The sequence below is a fragment of the Apis laboriosa genome, unplaced genomic scaffold (genome assembly GCF_014066325.1).
Source record: "Apis laboriosa isolate Shangri-la unplaced genomic scaffold, ASM1406632v1 scaffold289_cov146, whole genome shotgun sequence".
Lineage (NCBI taxonomy): Eukaryota > Metazoa > Arthropoda > Insecta > Hymenoptera > Apidae > Apis > Apis laboriosa.
The window spans coordinates 365,851-384,035 of NW_025222686.1; the positions used below are offsets into that span (position 1 = coordinate 365,851).

General features: G+C 19.5%; 1 protein-coding gene across 1 annotated transcript; it reads right to left on the reverse strand.

The window, feature by feature from the left end:
- Positions 1 to 5,023: 5,023 nt before the first annotated feature.
- On the reverse strand, positions 5,024 to 17,887 carry LOC122714132. Its single transcript, XM_043935197.1, has 14 exons — positions 17,691 to 17,887; positions 15,753 to 15,953; positions 15,294 to 15,638; positions 11,693 to 11,900; positions 11,407 to 11,555; positions 11,032 to 11,285; positions 10,724 to 10,900; positions 7,182 to 7,378; positions 7,028 to 7,093; positions 6,715 to 6,946; positions 6,488 to 6,622; positions 6,137 to 6,426; positions 5,981 to 6,073; positions 5,024 to 5,362 (listed from the first exon to the last, which is right to left on the reverse strand). The coding sequence occupies exons 2-14, from the start codon at positions 15,944 to 15,946 to the stop codon at positions 5,249 to 5,251; spliced, it is 2,454 nt and encodes an 817-aa protein (XP_043791132.1). The 5' UTR covers positions 15,947 to 15,953; positions 17,691 to 17,887; the 3' UTR covers positions 5,024 to 5,248.
- Between the last annotated feature and the right edge of the window lie 298 nt (positions 17,888 to 18,185).

The window sequence follows — 18,185 nt, forward strand, 5'->3', positions numbered from 1 at the left end:
TCCATTATCGACATGTATTCGTTTCTACCTCGTAATAATTATTTTTTGAAATCATTTACATATATTGTACATACATTTAACATCTGACGAAATTAATATTCAATGAAAAAAAAAGAAGAAGATAGAAAAAGAATATGAATATATATATATATATATATATATATATATATATATATAAAACATTGTATTTGTATTTGCTGTATGTTGTTTCGTGTCGTTGTGTCGTCGTCGTCGTGTATGTGTGTATGTATGTATGTGTGTGTGTGGATGTGTCAATTGTTTATTTTACATATAATATATATTTCATATGTGTTTGATATATCTATTAAAACAACTCTATTTGACCAAATGCGTAGGTAGAAACGAAAAAAAATTGGTTTAATATGCATATATTATTCGATTTCATTAAATTCTTGTATGCTCTCTCTCTTTCTCTCCTTTCTTTTCTCCTTCAACCTTCTTATATCACTTATTTATTACATCAATGATAACTCAAAAATTACAATTTTTATGAATTTTTAAAAATTTTTAATTTTTATAAAAATGTGTAAGATTATCATATTAAAAAATTAATTATAAATTTTAAACTTAAAAATTCATTATAAAGATTAAAATTTAAAGAATAAAGATTATAAGCGATAAAGATTTTTTTTATACTAACATCTTAAAAATTATAAATTTTGTATTATGTCATTATTGTAATAAATAAGCAATATATATATTACATTTTATATAATATATATAATATATAATGTATAATATATATAGTACATGCATACATGTATATATATATATACATTATACACGCACTTCACATTCATATAATATACATATAAACACACATATATGCATAAAAAACTGCAACATATGCTTTATGTATCTAAGTGATGTGTGTGTCTATACATATATAACGTGTGCGTATATGCAAACGATTGACATGAATATTTAAATCTATTTTTATTTGGCGCGAATAAAAATGATTCAAAAATGAATGTATTTATAAGTTCTTTCTCTACCTTCTCTTTCTCTATTACAATTCATATAATATACATATAAACACACATATATGCATAAAAAACTGCAATACATGCTTTATGTACTAAGTGATGTGTGTGTTTATACATATATAACGTGTGCGTATATGCAAACGATTGACATGAATATTTAAATCTATTTTTATTTGGCGCGAATAAAAATGATTCAAAAATGAATGTATTTATAAGTTTTTTCTCTACTTTCTCTTTCTCTATTACAATTATATTATCAAATCTGTCTAATGATTTTTTTAATAATTTCTTTTTTTTAATATCAATATTATATGTAATTTATATTGTAATTTATACATAATTTATGTAATTCTCAATTTAATTAAAAAAATTAAAATTCAAGTAAAGATTTATTTTAAAAATTTATTTTCAATCAAAACTATAATTCATTTTAACTATATTATTTTTTATTTTTATTAAATTTTTTTAATTATAAAAGAAATTTTTAAAGTTTTTAATAGAATTTTTAAATAAAGTTCCTAATTTTATAAATTTTTTCTAATTTGATTGAAATTGAATTTGATGAAATTATTTGATTGAGCAACAAACTTATATTTAATAAAAAATCTTCGTGTTAAATGAAACAAAGTGGGAATGGGAAAGTGCAACAGCAAAACAGAATGATTTTATTCTCTTTCATTTCATCTAGCACAAATTTAAATTATTTATAATCAGATTTATATCGGACGTGGACAATATATTATCTCTTCTATCATTAGATATGGTTTAATTCCTTTCTAGCGAATTTCCGTAAAAGAAGAATACATTAAATATTATCTCCACTTATTACTAGATTAGGCAAAAATATTTATTTTAAGTATATATATCATATGATTAAGATCGTCTGAAAGCATAGCATTGTGTGATCTCAATCTAATCTAATAACCATAGGAATCTAACTAATCTAGTAACCATAAGAATAATGTAATCTTACATGTTTTTCTTCTACGAAAATTCGCTGGAGAGAAATTGAGCATATTTAATGATATTGAGAATAACATATTATCCACGTTCCTTAATCTTCAATAACGTGTTTATAATATATAAATAAATAGTTTATAATATATAAATAAACTTGAGCTCATATTTTTGTATATCAACTTTTATATTTATTTTGATTTTTTGAATCAAAGATATTCTTCAATGATATTCCACAAATATATTAACATCCTATAGATCATATATCTTATTCTCCTCTATCCGCACCATGTATGTAAAGGATTTAGTAATTCATAATTCGTTTCGTACAATGAAATTTTAAAATTAAAATTACATTTGCAATAACAAAAAAATGTTAAAAGAATGTATATTTATCAATTATATTTTTATTTTTTTTTTATAATTAAAATATAATATATAAATTTAATATATTACACATTATACATAACTATATATTTGTGTCTATAATATTTATATATCATTGTTTGATCTTTCTTTCTATTGTTTTATTGGTCATTAATCAAATGTTATTTCTATTGAAAAATTTTATATCAAAAAAACAAATATAATGTCAATATATAATTCAGATAATTAATATGGGCTCAGATTAAATTAATAATACATATTAATATTATAGAATCAATATATTTTAAAAATATTCACAATCATTTTGTGAAAATTTGTAAACATACATATTTACATATTGTAAACATTTTATATGTACTTACCTTCTTAATAAACATAACATATGATAACTATGTACAATTAAAGCAAGTAAAAAAATAATAAATAATATTAAAAAAAATATTTTATTATATTTAAAAAATTAGCTTTGAAGAAAAAAAATGAAAATAAGTAATATATATTAAAATAACTTTTTATGTGTTATTTTATGTAAATACAATATATGTGTATATATATACACATAATAATATATCACATGAAAGTTTATAAGCAAATTTTGTCAAAATTTTATAGATCAACTTATATTGCACTACCTATTAAATTAATTTGGATAAATCAATTATTTTAAAAATAGAAAATTAAAAAATGACTTTAAAAAGAAAAGAATATCTTTGCTTTTGTACTTTTATTAAAAATTTAATAATAAAAAAAAATGTTTTTTATATTTATGATAACTATAACTATAATTAAAGAAATCTAAAGAAATAGATAATGGAAATTAAGAGAATTTTAAAACAATATAAATATTATTCATATTGAATAGATTAGATTATTTATATTTTTATGTATTATTTTATAACTTCTAGATTACTATAAAAGATTTAATAAAATGATTTCTAAAACTATTTTTATTTTTATAATATTTCAATGTTTTTAGAAAAAAATTTATTATATAATTTCTTAACTATATAGAATAAAAAAAATATTTATATAAATATTATTTTAAATAACAAACTTTGTTATTTAAATAATAAAAAATTAATGCCATTTCATTAAAGAAAAATGAAAATCGATTTCTGTTTCATTTAAGATATCTCCTTTCTTTTTTAAATTTTATATTCTTTAAATAGTTAAATTTTTTGATTTATATAAGAAAAAAAAAAAATAATCGATATCTATAGATATTTATAATGCTTTATATGATATATCATATATGTGTGCTAATTAAATATATGTTATATTTAATTTCTATAAAACATTAATATATACAATTAAAATTATTGTACAAATACTGCAAAAGTATCTTAAATTAATATCTACAATTTTTCTTGTTTACGATTTGTACTGTCGCGTAAATTTTATAATTGAACAATATTACAAATGTAATAGTATTGGATAATATTTGGATCGCCGAGCAAAGTTTTTTTTATTCCTATCTATATTTCATCAAAAAATTATTATACATTTGTGCTTAATAATAAAACTGCAATAAATATGTAAATATTTAAGTAAAGAAGGAATATGATTAAATAATTGAATTTTTACATAAATCTTTAGGCACTGTATTGTCTATGTATAGTAATTTATATATACAAAATGTTAATAAGTTTTGAAGAGTTAATTGTAAAGACTAAAACAAATTCAAAGTTATATACAAAAATATCAGTTGAGACTTATTTGTCAATGAATTAAAATTTATGTTAAAGAAAGTAAAGAAAACATAATAAATCAATGATATACCAAAAAATGTTTCATTCTATAGTGGAATTCTTTATATAAATGAAATTTTATATTCAAATTTCAACTGAGTTCCTATTATTTAAACTACTGTCAATTTTTATTTCATTTATATGAACATCTTTATATTATAATATAATTAGAAATGTATATATAATATTGAATGATACAAAATAAATAAAAAATTAATTCATTAAACGTTAATTCATTCATTAAAAAAGTTATCAAGATTTTCAAATTGTTTCTAAATTTATAATATTTAATACATTTTAAAGAAATTGTTTCGAGAATGTTTTCTTTTATATGAATATCTCTTATTTTACTCTTATTAATTGAATGAAAAATTAATTGAAGAGAATAATTAAATTGACTTCTAATATATGAACAACTTAATTTTGTGAACATATTTATATCCCAACAAAATCATATAAATGAAATTTTATTTTTTATAATTTTTAATATTTTATTCTTGATTTGTCTAATGAAAATTTTGACTTATTATGACTTATGACTTATAACTTATAACTTATAACTTAATAAATAATAACTTAATAAATAAGCCACAATCAATATTTTTATATATGAATCGTTTTAGTCTCTAAAATCGAGCCTCCAAAAATAATCCTGTATATGGTAATATATTGTCTATAATATATAATGGTAACTTACATTCATCTTATTAAATGATATACCATATATGTAAAGATTTTATCGTAGATTAATCTATCATGTATCAAATTGTTGAATTTAACTTTGTGTTAATAATATATATTTATGACAAATTTATATATCGTAACGATATATAATATAAGTTACGAAGATCGTAAATTTATTCTAACAGATCAAATTTTCTAAAAATAAAATCTTTATATATATGGAAGTTTACTCTTTTTATACATAATTTTGAGTTATATGAATTACAAAATAAATTTTTTTCTATCATAATGGTTATTATTATATCAAAGAATAATTGAAGGCACGTATCAACATGCAATATATCTTTTTTTTCTTTTTCCTTTCTAATCTCTTCTTAATTAATCTCATACATTCTTGTACTACTCTTTGTACTTCTTATATAAAATTTTCAAAAGTTTTTATTTAAACTTTTAGTAAAAAACAATTTAGACAGATTTTCCATGAACGCGAAATCTGTATAAACATGTGTATTCAAGTTGGCCATGATTACTATGTACCCTTAGTTCCACATATTCATATGGCGTTTTAATCGTTGTATTCTACATTTAAAAATATTACTTATATTAAAATGTATCTTAAAAAAAATTGTTGAAACAAAAAACTTGTAACTCGATCATCCTGAAATTCGCCATATAATTTTTCAATTATTTTGAAAATTAGTTAAATTAATTATTTTGATATTTAAATTTCACAAATCATATTTTTCATTATTTGTTAAATTTTGTATTTTTCCAAACGTAATCTGAATACAATAAGTAAAAATATGTTATATATTTATATGTTTAAATAATTATATATTAAAACAAATTTATGACAATGTTTCTAAATATACAAAGATGATTCTAAAGCAATCTAATTTAATTATAAATTAAAAAAAAATTTTAAATTAATCTTTCTTAATATTTTGCGATTTTTAAATGATCTTGAACTTTTATTTCATATTATTCATAACCTCTTATGATTTTGTTTTATTCGAAAATATTAATTTTTCTTTTTTTAAATAATATGAAAACTATTTATAAAAATACATAAATACACATAATTATAATTATATGAAATTAAAAATATGGTTTTTGTGATATTTAAAATGAGAGATTTAAAAATTATTTTCAGGATGATCTATATAACTATAAAATATTATGTTAAGAATAACTCACTTTAACTGGAAAATATTGTAAATTATTATCTGAACCTACAAATTCGTAATCACCGAATAATACAGGTTCAGAATCATTTTCGTCAAGAAAACCCTGTAATAAAAATATTAATTTAAATTGTATATCTTTATATATAAAAATATTAAATATATTTACCCAGACATTAAATTTTCTAGGAGCACTTCTCATTTCACTATTGGGCAATATCGATTTTGGTGCATGTTCGACCGTAAATCCAGTAATGTAAATAGAACTACGTAATTTAATTAATAAATATCCTGGAAAGCCTTGAAATGCCCAACAAATACCTGGTTGTATTGGATTTCCTTGTATTACAGTACGAGGATTATTATTTTCATGATAAAGTGTAAAAAAAGCCAATACTTTGAATGCTCTAGTTTTTATGTCATATTTTTGTGTACAACGTGTACTAATAATTTGACCGCCTATTAATAAAAATACATATTATAATTCAAATAATTATTCGATGAATTGATATAAATTTACCGGCAGATTCTAAAGCATAATCAACACGACCCGTTTTATCCGCATCATATATCTTTATAGCTTCTTTAACTATTTCTCGTACACGGTTATCTGTTATAAGATTATTATTATTAGCAATCCATGATTTGTCTTGATCTATAAAAAAGAATTATTCCTTCAATCTTTTTTTGTTATATTTTATATATTAAGAAAAATAAATATTTTAAATTATTACTTTGATCAAGTACCTTTAACTTTTTCTATTTTTGATATTAAAATATCAGCATGATCAATTAAGACCATTTCAATATATTTTTCTAATTCTTTATTAGTAATGTGATTCATATATGTATTACAATATTTTAATTCTGAATAAAATTTATTCAACTTTTCCAATTGCGATTTAATAATATCAATTTGAGCATATATATCAGCTAATTTATATTCTTTTAATTTCTTTTCCAAAAATAATATTTCATTCTGAAAAAAAGAAATATATACCAGTCAATATATTATATATATATATTATATATATAATAATACTAAGTTGTATAAACTTACATCATATTGTGACCAAGCATATGTTTTTAACCATTGAAGCGCTTGTATTATATCAGAAAGTTGATCCTGTATAAAAAGAAATGATTAATCAATAACAGCAATTAAAAAAAGTTTTTCCTATTGAAAATAAAAATGAAGATATGAAAACTCTTACAGGTTTTTCCATTTGATCTTCTAAATTGTTAATTTTATTATATAATTTTTCAATAATCGATTGAAAATTATTTTTTTCAAACATTTCCTCCTTTAAAAATAATTGTTTATCACTTACAACTAGTTCAGATCCAAAGTACTGTGTAATAACTTTGGTTACAGGAAATAATCTTAAGAAATGTACTAAATACCAGCTACCTGAAATATAAAAATATTATGTCCTTTATTTTTGTTTGTAATTTGCAACAACTATTGAGAGAAGGATAGACAAAGAGACTCACCATTTTGATGATATCAAGATATAGAGATTAAATCCATATTCCTTCAAAAATATGAATACTTCAATTTTTCAATTACCAAAATAAAATAATTTTACTTTCTCTATCCTTCTCCCATTAAATTTAAATATTGATTTCATTCATTAATTTTATATAAAAAATTATAATATTACAAATATCTAATTACTATATTTAATCAGAACTATATAAGTATTTTATTATGCTGCATGTCGCGTTTTCTCTATCAAACTAAGATCTTGATTGGATGAACATTTTATATGCTATCTTTAAATTTTTTTGTATCAAACATTTTTAATTAAATTGTTTTTATTCATATATATAATATTGTAAACATTATATCATATTGCTAGTACGTTTCATTCATTATATGCAACATGTAATAAATAATGTTTCGCAAATATGTTGGAGCATGTTACATGTCAATAATAAATGATATTAAAACGTATAATTCCTATTTCAGTTAAGAAAACGCGACATACAATAATGTGCATATAAATGTCTACATAATTTAACATAATTTCTAAACGCGTTGTACATCCGTTGAACGTGATCTTATAGATACCACAGCACCGATTATATATAAAAATAATATTTCGATATCATTATTATTATTTATTTCGTTTATATTTACGTTAAAGAATATTTACTAATTATTATTGAAATTTATATAAAATATATCCAATATAACATGATAGTATTTTTCAACATTGATATAACATCTATCGCTCATATTTTAAATATATATGCATATATAATATATAAATTTTATATTAACAATTAAACAAATTTTTTAAAAGAAAAAATCAGTAATTAATTCCTACAAATACAATATAAAATAAATATTAAATAGTAGAAACATAATATATTTTCGTAACTTCTGAAAACTCAATTTTAGAGTTCAAAACAAACACAAAAATTGATAAATAAAAATGTTTGTTAAGATTTATTTATTAAATTAATACATTATAAGAAATTTAAGTTTTTGTTAAATAAAATGAGATAAAGATAGAGTTATTTCATTGTTATAACTTAATAAATAAACCTCAAACAGTCTTGTATATCAATTTTTGTATTTTGACTTCTAAAATTTATGTACTTCCTCTCCTTCACTCTTCTTTGCTAGAGATATCCAAATATATTAATATTCTGTGTGTGTGTGTGTGTGTGTGTGTGTGTGTAAAATAAATTTAATTAAATTTCATGTTGCTATAAGCTACATATAAAATAAATAAGAGCCAGCAAATGAAAAAGTTTTTCAGAAATAAAAAGTATACCTAATTATTAAATTAAATTCTAACCAATGCTAAGGCATCTCGGGTAAAGACACGTTCATACCGGGCATAAAATATATTGATAAATTTTTAAACACTTTTATATATTCAATAAATAAATCGCTTCGAAAAGATGTTAAACTGATAATATCATTAAAGATGCGATAGCTCATCTCAGTGACATCATAGGGAATATTGTGCAGAGAATCCAGACAGATAAAGGACTGATTTTGCATGATGTAAGTTCCTGAAACAAAAAGAAAAAGAAACGCCAGGATAGGTTTCACCGGTCTTCCCGAAGATGCCAAGGCAAAAATTCGATCTTGTGGATGAATATAATAGAAATCATTCCACACTAAATCGATTATTTTTTATTCTTTATATCGGTTTTTTTTAACTGAAATATGATGCAATTAGGAAGGCAGAAAAAAAACATTTTGTTTTGTTTCGAATTTGTTTAAAAAATACAGCTTTTGTTTCGAATTTGTTTAAAAAATAAAGCTTTAAATCTTACAATTTTTGTCAATTTTCACGAAATTGATTTGCATTTTTGAATTTTCTCTGTAATCATTTATCAGATCGAATTGTTTTTTTTTATTTCGAAAAATTATATTTAAAAATATTTCTTTTAATATTGAAAATTATAAAGTAATATAAAAATTTTTATTTTGCAAATTTTATCGAAAAGATTAAAGATTAAAAATATAAAAAAAAAATATATTATATTTCTTGAAATTTCAATTGCAAAATGAATTTTAATTTATGATGAAATTTTTAAAATTAATCATTGGCTATGAATTATTAACATATCGATAAATATGCTGCACGTTTTAATATTAAATAATATTATTATTTGCACTTAATAATCATTTATAAATCAAAAGATTTTATCATTTCTTTTTTAATAATGATACTTTATGACAATAACATAATTACATTAAATATTATATTATGAACAAGTTATATTATTACAAGTTTTACATAAGTTTTATATAAAGTTTTACATAACTTTTTCATGCGATAAAAATAGCTGTTTTAAATCTTATATAAATAATATATAAATAATTTCAAATATTTTCTTTCATACAAAAACAAAAATTCTATCCATTTTTTTTATTTATCATATATTTATCATTAATTTCTATTTTTTTCTGATGGAAGAAGATTATTATTTAATTTATTAATAATTTATCTCATCTATTGAGCAATAATTTTATATTATATTTATATTTATAAATAATAAATAAGCAAGTAAGCTAATATAAATCAATCTGATTATCACAAAAACTATCATAGGCAAAGAGTGATCAATAAAATTTATATATATATAAATGACTATTGAGCATAATAATAAAATGCATAATGTACTTATATCTTAAAATAACAACATTTTAAAAGTTCCATCAAAATTCATGTTGTAGTTAAAACTTTAAGAAATATATATGTCATATTTCTTTTTTAAATCTTTTTTATCTTCAATCTTTTCCAATTTATAAAATTTTCAAAATAAAAATTAAAAAAATAAAAATTATAAATAAAATTATTTATAATTTTCAATATTAAAAGATTAATTTTAAAATAAAAAAAAATGTATTTAGATATTGAATTTTTAAAATTAAAAGAAAAAAAAACTTTATAAATAGTTACAGAGATAACAATTCAGAAATACAAATTCGTTTAATAAGAATTGATAAAAATCATAGAATTCAAAGTTTCATATTCTTTAAACAAATTTGAATTCAGGAAAATAATGACTTCCCTTTTTGGTTCCTAATTTCATATCATTTACATTATATTTCATTTAGAAAAAAATCATTGATATTAAAATCAAAAAGTAATCGATTTGATATGAAATAATTCATAAATAAAGTATTAAAAAAAAAGAAAAAAAAGATAAATAAATATCGATATGAAGACACGGATTTCTTAATTGGCGAATCTCTTACAATGATTTAACAATTATAAAAATTTACCAGTAAGCAGAAGCAATAGCAATAAGGCAATCCAAAAAACTTTTAGACTTTTTTGATGGATCCAATTTCTGATATTGAATATACGGCTCAATAACCATGAGTCAAATAAAAGCATTTTGACCATAAAAAAATAAACATATTGTAAAGAACGATCAATATATTTCCAGATTTTAGATTCTGCAATTGAATAAAATTATTAATTATTTTAAAATAAATTATTAATAAATTATTTATTTTGTAATATTATTATAAATAAAGCTATTGCTTTGATATAATTTTTATATAATACATATGTTAGTGAACTATACCATATCTTTGATATTCATAAGTAGCATAATATTCTCTTCTTTTAACTGTTTTAAGTTTTAAAAACTCAAGAAATTTATTGAACCATAGAACCATAATTAATATAAAACTCATGAATTGTTGTGTTATTTTATTTCTCTGGTTATAGTTCTTTGGAACTATTTCCTCTAATTCAGCATCGGAATCAAGAGAAGATGTAATATTACATTTCCGAAAATTTATATATTTTGATGGTAAATCAGAATATAATAATTGCCTGTAAAAAAACATATTTTTATAATAGAAATGATAAAATATTTTTGGTTTTATATGCTACCAAAAATAATTTATGTTATTAATCACATTTATCAACATTATGCAAAAAACAAATCACAAACCTTGATTCCCAGTTTTTCGAATTATCAGATTTTGTATAAATTATTTGTTGATGACTACAATATTGTTTTACATGCATTTTTGTATATTGGATTTTAGATTTTAAATTTGGCATATGTGTTCCATAAAATTCATTCATTTCATTAATGGGCTATAAAAAATAGAAATAAAATACAATTAAAAATAGATTAATATTGATATTATATTAATGTTATTAATATTATTAGTTAAAACATGTTGGAATTATATTAATAAAATATTGTTGGAATTATATCATATTATACTTACTATATAATTTTCTACTTTTGTTCCTTCCTTTTCTTCGACATTTCTTGTTTCACATATATCAGACAAATCATATAAAAATTGATTAGAATCCTTTACATTTGAATGAATAGAACGTCGTGACATATTAGGCATTGCTAATATACCTGGCGCTATTTCATAACGACACTTAGAAGTTTCGGAATAGGTATAATCCGTTTTCGGAAATACACTGATAAAAAAATTTTAAAAATTGAATATAATAAATCAATACAATATACAAAAATAATTGCACAATTAAATGCGTTTTTACAAATAGAGATAATAATAAATAGAGAATTATTATAACAACATATTCGATATTATATACAATGAGAAATTAATATAATTATAAAAAAATAAACATATTGTATGTATAATAAATATCAAATAAGTTCCCAAAATTTATGCATTAAGAATTAAATTTCAATAAACTATAAGATTTTAATTTGAATTTTGATTTTTGAATCTAACATTTAATATAATATTAATAAGGATATATACAAAATATTCATATTCATTATAATAAATTCCAATATACATATATATTATAGAAATTAAAAGCATAAATGAAAAATCATTCAACATAAAAATTTAATTTTTTGATCTAAGCAATAAAAAATACAAATATATAACAAATTCAAAAGATTTTTCTTTGTAATCTTCCAAAGAATTCAAATCATGATCTATTTTTTTCTATAAACAATACAAAATCATTTATTATTTATTAATTAAAATAAACAATCAATTAAAATAAACAATATACTAAAAAATATTAAATATTTAATAATAGATTCTATTTTAAAAGCAGATATAATCTTAGATATAATCTTAGAAAAATTAATATCTATCTTTCAAACAAACAAGAATTCTTACTTTTCCAAGAACAGATAACATAGTAAATATATTTTTATATAAAGAATTTTCAGTATAAAGTACCTTTTAAAATTTAAATAATTTACATTATGATTCATTCATGTTTTTCTAGACAAATAAAAAAAAACAAAAGTTGTATCAATATCAAAATTGAATAAAAATAAACATAAAAACCTGAAAATTATAAATTGATTATTTTAATCAATTGCATGTACAAATTTTTAGAGAAAATTATTAAAAACCTATTAAAATAACTTTTAGAATTCAACAATATTTTAACATCCAATTAATATGAATTTTGGTGATATCGCTTAATCACAGACATTTTTATTAATATTCAAACAATGCTTTCATAAAAATCAAATAGCTTATTAAAATATAGAATAAATATATAGTTTAATTAAAAGACTAAAGATTATTGACATACTTATTATATTAGTAAATAAACATATGCTTAATTTTATAAAAAAAATTTTTTCATATATAAATACATGCAAATCAAAATAAATGGAATTTTTAAATCTGGTCTTTATTGAAAATGAAGTTACTGAATCAAAAAAATTAGTTAGTTCTATTAAGAATTAAAAATATAATATAAAAACTATAATTTTTCCAATCCAAAGAAACTTGTTCATAGACAATTTGCTTTAGAAAAAAAATTTAATCACAATTTTTATAATCAAATTTAAATGAACTTTTGATATAGTAAAAGAAATCAGGACTTAAATGATTCTATTGAAAAATGAAAAATCTAGTGTATTATATTAAAGAATAAAATATAAACAATAGCCATTAAAACTCTATATGAAAATATTGAAATAAAAAAACTTAATCTTTGGCTAAAAAGCTAACAAGATTTCATATTTAAAATTTAAAAAAAAAATGCTTTTAAAAAATAAACATTATAAGATCTTAATATACTATCAATGGAGAATGAATCAAAAAATCCTAATAAAAACTTATCAAGTACTGATGAGAAATAAATTAAATTATGGCTCAATAATTCATAATTCAACAAAATCTAATATATTTAAAATAATTAAATCCATTCAAAATACAGCATTGAGATTACCTATAGAAAACTATATAAATCTCCAAATATAATTAAAGAAACAATCCAAATATAAATCCAAATATAAATTAAAGAAACAACACTCAAGAAAAAAAAAAATTTTCAATCACTTATCATAATCAAATCCTCATCATAGACAAATCTATGTACAATAATATATTCTTAAATAGATATTACATACTTATACATATATAAGTATATTAAATAACCAAAGCTATAAGAAAATCTTTTTAAATAAAAATATCAATACCAAATATATCATTGAAAGAAATCACAGAAATATAATACCTTGAACTATAAAAACTTCAAAAATAAATACATGTGGTAAAATACTTGAAAAACGAAAAAACTAGCATAGAATGCAAAACTGAATTCATAAATTCATGAACAATAAATGCATAAATTAAAATAAAATTATATTGATGCATTAAAAACTGGTCAAGATTTATTATCAACAACAGCAATTGAAAATAACACATTTTGCAACAATTTTATTTATTGCTAAATTATTGATAAAGCCTTCTATATTATATAAAATTAATCTCTAATGTTCTATTATTTATATCAATTTTATGAATTCTATAAATATCGTACATAATAAAATATATAAAAAAATAATACATCAAAAAAAAGACATACAAGTAATACAAACCTATATATACTGACTTCATTAATAATAATATATAATTCACAAATTACAACAAAAAAGATGTGATTTATAATAGTAAAAAAAAAAAAAATTGAATAGATTATAAACTAAAAAAACTAATAATATAAGAAAAAATTTACCAAAAAACTAATCAATATTTATAATCAATATAAATAAAAAATAATTATAATAAAATTTATAAAAAGGACAAAAATATTATACAAATATATATATTATACAAATATATATACAAATTATATATATATTACAAATATATATATAAATTTATAAAAATCAGCCATAAATGTTAGAAAGATCTAAACTGTTTCACAAAACAATCACAAAATTGTATAAAATACCAAATATGATTTGAATCCAATCATTATATCAAATATTCACATAAATTTGATATAATATGATTTAAATTCGATCACTATAACATCACAGAATCATATTAAAAATATTTTTCTTAACTACTTAATTAAGAAATAATTCTACAATGAAATATAATCTTTACAAAGAAAAATTAAATCTTTGTTGCTAATGATTATAAGCATTTATATATTATAATATATATAAAGCTAGTGTATATATATATATATGTATATATATATAAGTGTATATATAAGTATATATATATAAGTGTATATATAAGTATATATATATAAGTGTATATAAGTGTATATATATATAAAGCTTGAAATAAAAGAAAAAAAATTATTTTTCAAAATGTTCATTCTATTTACTAGTTTTATAGCATTAATGATTTTAATATAGAATAAAATAAATGTAAAATTGATAAAAAAATATATAAACTTTATTTATATTTAAAAAATTAATAAGTTAATTAAATTATAGAAAATTTAAATTAAAAAATTTAATTTAATTAAAAAATTTAATTTAATTAAAAAATTTAAGTTAATTAAATTGTAGAAAATTTAATTAATTTATTAATTCTAATTTTAAATTCTAAATTCTATAATACATACTTCCACCAATCACCAGCTTTTTTATAAATTTCATGTGCAGAATATAATTTATCTGATTCTTCTTGTTCTGTTTCCTCTGAAGAATAATCACTAGTGAAAGTTCTATGAAGAAAGGTAGATTTATGATCTTTTTTTTTTTTATATTCAAATAAAACTTCTTTATTGTCAGTTTGACCATTTGCAAATACTTGTTCTTTTGCTTTTTGTTGTTTAGATTGACATTCTCCTTTCTTTATATTAATAGAAGAATTTTCAAATTGTTTAGATTCATGTTCTAATGTTTCAATTTCTTTTTTTTTTTCTATTGTAATTTCTTGATCATTTATTTTGCTGCAATTACTGGATCTATTGCAAAATTAAAATGATAATTTGAACAACATAAAATATATTTAAATTTATATATTCTTTCATTATAATAATTAATATTTTATATTATATAATATTATTTATACAACATACGAAATTTTAAAACCAGATTTTTTACTATTTGCAATTTCTCCAGGAGTATAAGATTTCTCCCGACTTTGACTTCTTAAGTCATAATGATGTTCTAAAGTCTCTGGTTCAATTAAAGTGCTGCTTTGTATCAAAGGAGTTCTAGAACGAGATCTACTTCCACTTCTTAATTCATAATGTCGTTGTTCATTCTCCATAGTTTTGCTAAGAAAAATATAGATTATATTTTAAAAGAACTAATAAAATATTTCATAGAATCCTGGAAAGTACTATAATCTATCAATAATGTAATAATTAAAACTAGTATCTTTCTTGGTGAAAGTTATTTAAATAGGACTTTTTTGATTTCTATTTTAAGCATATTTCTAAATATATATTTTTCATACCTTTTACCTTTAGTAATTTCAATCTTTATTTCAAATTAACTCGCGAGATATTGAACATATCGTTCAATACGATATTATATATATAATTAAATAATATACTATTCTTTCTCCTTTTTTATTTATTATCTTAATAGAAAATAATGCTCGATATAATGAATATAAGATTATGATATTTCAAATTTCAATAATATTTTCATGAAAATATAAATACAAAATATTTTAAAAAAATATTTGTAAAAAAAATACATATATGTATAAGATATTTGTATACAGATGATATTTGTATACGTGTTGCGCGCGCACATGTATGGTATGTGCATATTTTGTGTTTCGATAAAAGTGCAAGAATTTTTTAGAAATAAAATTAAAAATATATTTCTGATTAGTAATAATATCTCAATTAAAATAAAATTGGATTTAATAGAAGTATTAAAAATAAATTTTATAATAATAGAAAGAAATCTAAAGAAATTTAATTTTATAATAATACGAAATCTCATTCAGGCATTTTGAAGGTAAATCGTATATAATAGATGTTATATTATCCATAATATTCAATAAAAAATATGACAATGTTATTACATATAAACAATGTAAGAAAATAATTAAACAAATTTGTATTTCAATGACTTTGCAAAAATATAAAAAAATTATTTTGCATAAAATATCTAGACGTTTGTGAATGTTGAGCTTGAATGAGATGAAATGTTATCTTTCAATTACGAGATAGTTGTAAGATGATTGTAGTACAATATACTGTATTGTATTTATATAATAATTAGAATTTATATTTTTTGAATGCATAAATTATTAATGTTGAGATTTCATATTTCCATTATCTATCTCCATGATATTTATAAAATTCATCTTAATTAATTCCTAATGTCTTTAAGAACAATATCCAAAAATAAGAAAAAATTATTATGTATATGAAGTTTGTCTATAAATACTTTGTTACAAAATTATAAGCAAATATTGAAATCCTCCAGATCCCAAATTGATTGATTATCTGGCCTCCCAGATCACTAGACACTATTTAATTTTTACTTAAAGAAGTTTAAAAAAAAAAAGTATATAATATAAAAATAAATATACATCAAAAATTAATTCAACAAATTAATAACTCAATTGAGATGTAATAAAATTTTTAAGAATTTCGGAATATAATATATTTTATATTATCGATATCAAACTTGAAGATGAACATTAAATAATAATTTAAATATTTTAAAGATTTTTTACAAATTAAGAAGTATTATGTAAGTAAACACGATCAACCTTATTCTCCAATACTAAATCTGCTAAATATTTATATTCAAGTCACATTCAATATTTGCTTGTAACGAAACATTTAAAAACAAATTTTAATAACATTTTTTTCTTATTTTCTTTTAGATTATATTTCTACAGTTTTGCCAAAAAATATGAAACGCTCTGTGTATATATATATATACATATATACATATATGTATAATAGTTATTATATATACATTAATATCAATTTAATTATATCACTACCTTTTCTGGAAAACTTTTCTATTTATAGAGAACTTACCAAAAATATATGAAAGAAATTTGTTATTCTTCTTAAATGATTCAATATGTTGTGTATTCAAAAAAATATAAAAATATTCACTTTACAATATTGATTAAATGATACAAATTGGTTTTTTTTGTTGTTATTTCGAAACGTCTGTCAATATTTGTCTTTCAAAAGATCTAAAATCTAACTTGAGTCTGCAACGCGTAGAAAACGACGAATCTGTATGCGCACGCATCTTACGATGATTCATTTTATAATACTCTCCCTAGTTTACCAATATACCAAAGTTACCAAAAAAATCAAATTATAATAATTACTTTTAGTTCAAAATAAATCAATTAAATTGATATTTTAAAATAAGAAAATTTAAAAAAATTATATTAGTAAATAATTTATGATCATTTTTTATGATTAAATTCTTGTAAGTAAAGAAAAAAAAAAATTAAATTTAGCTAGTTGAATTTTAGAAAAGATTTTAAAATTTTTGCATTTTTTTAAGTGTTTTTT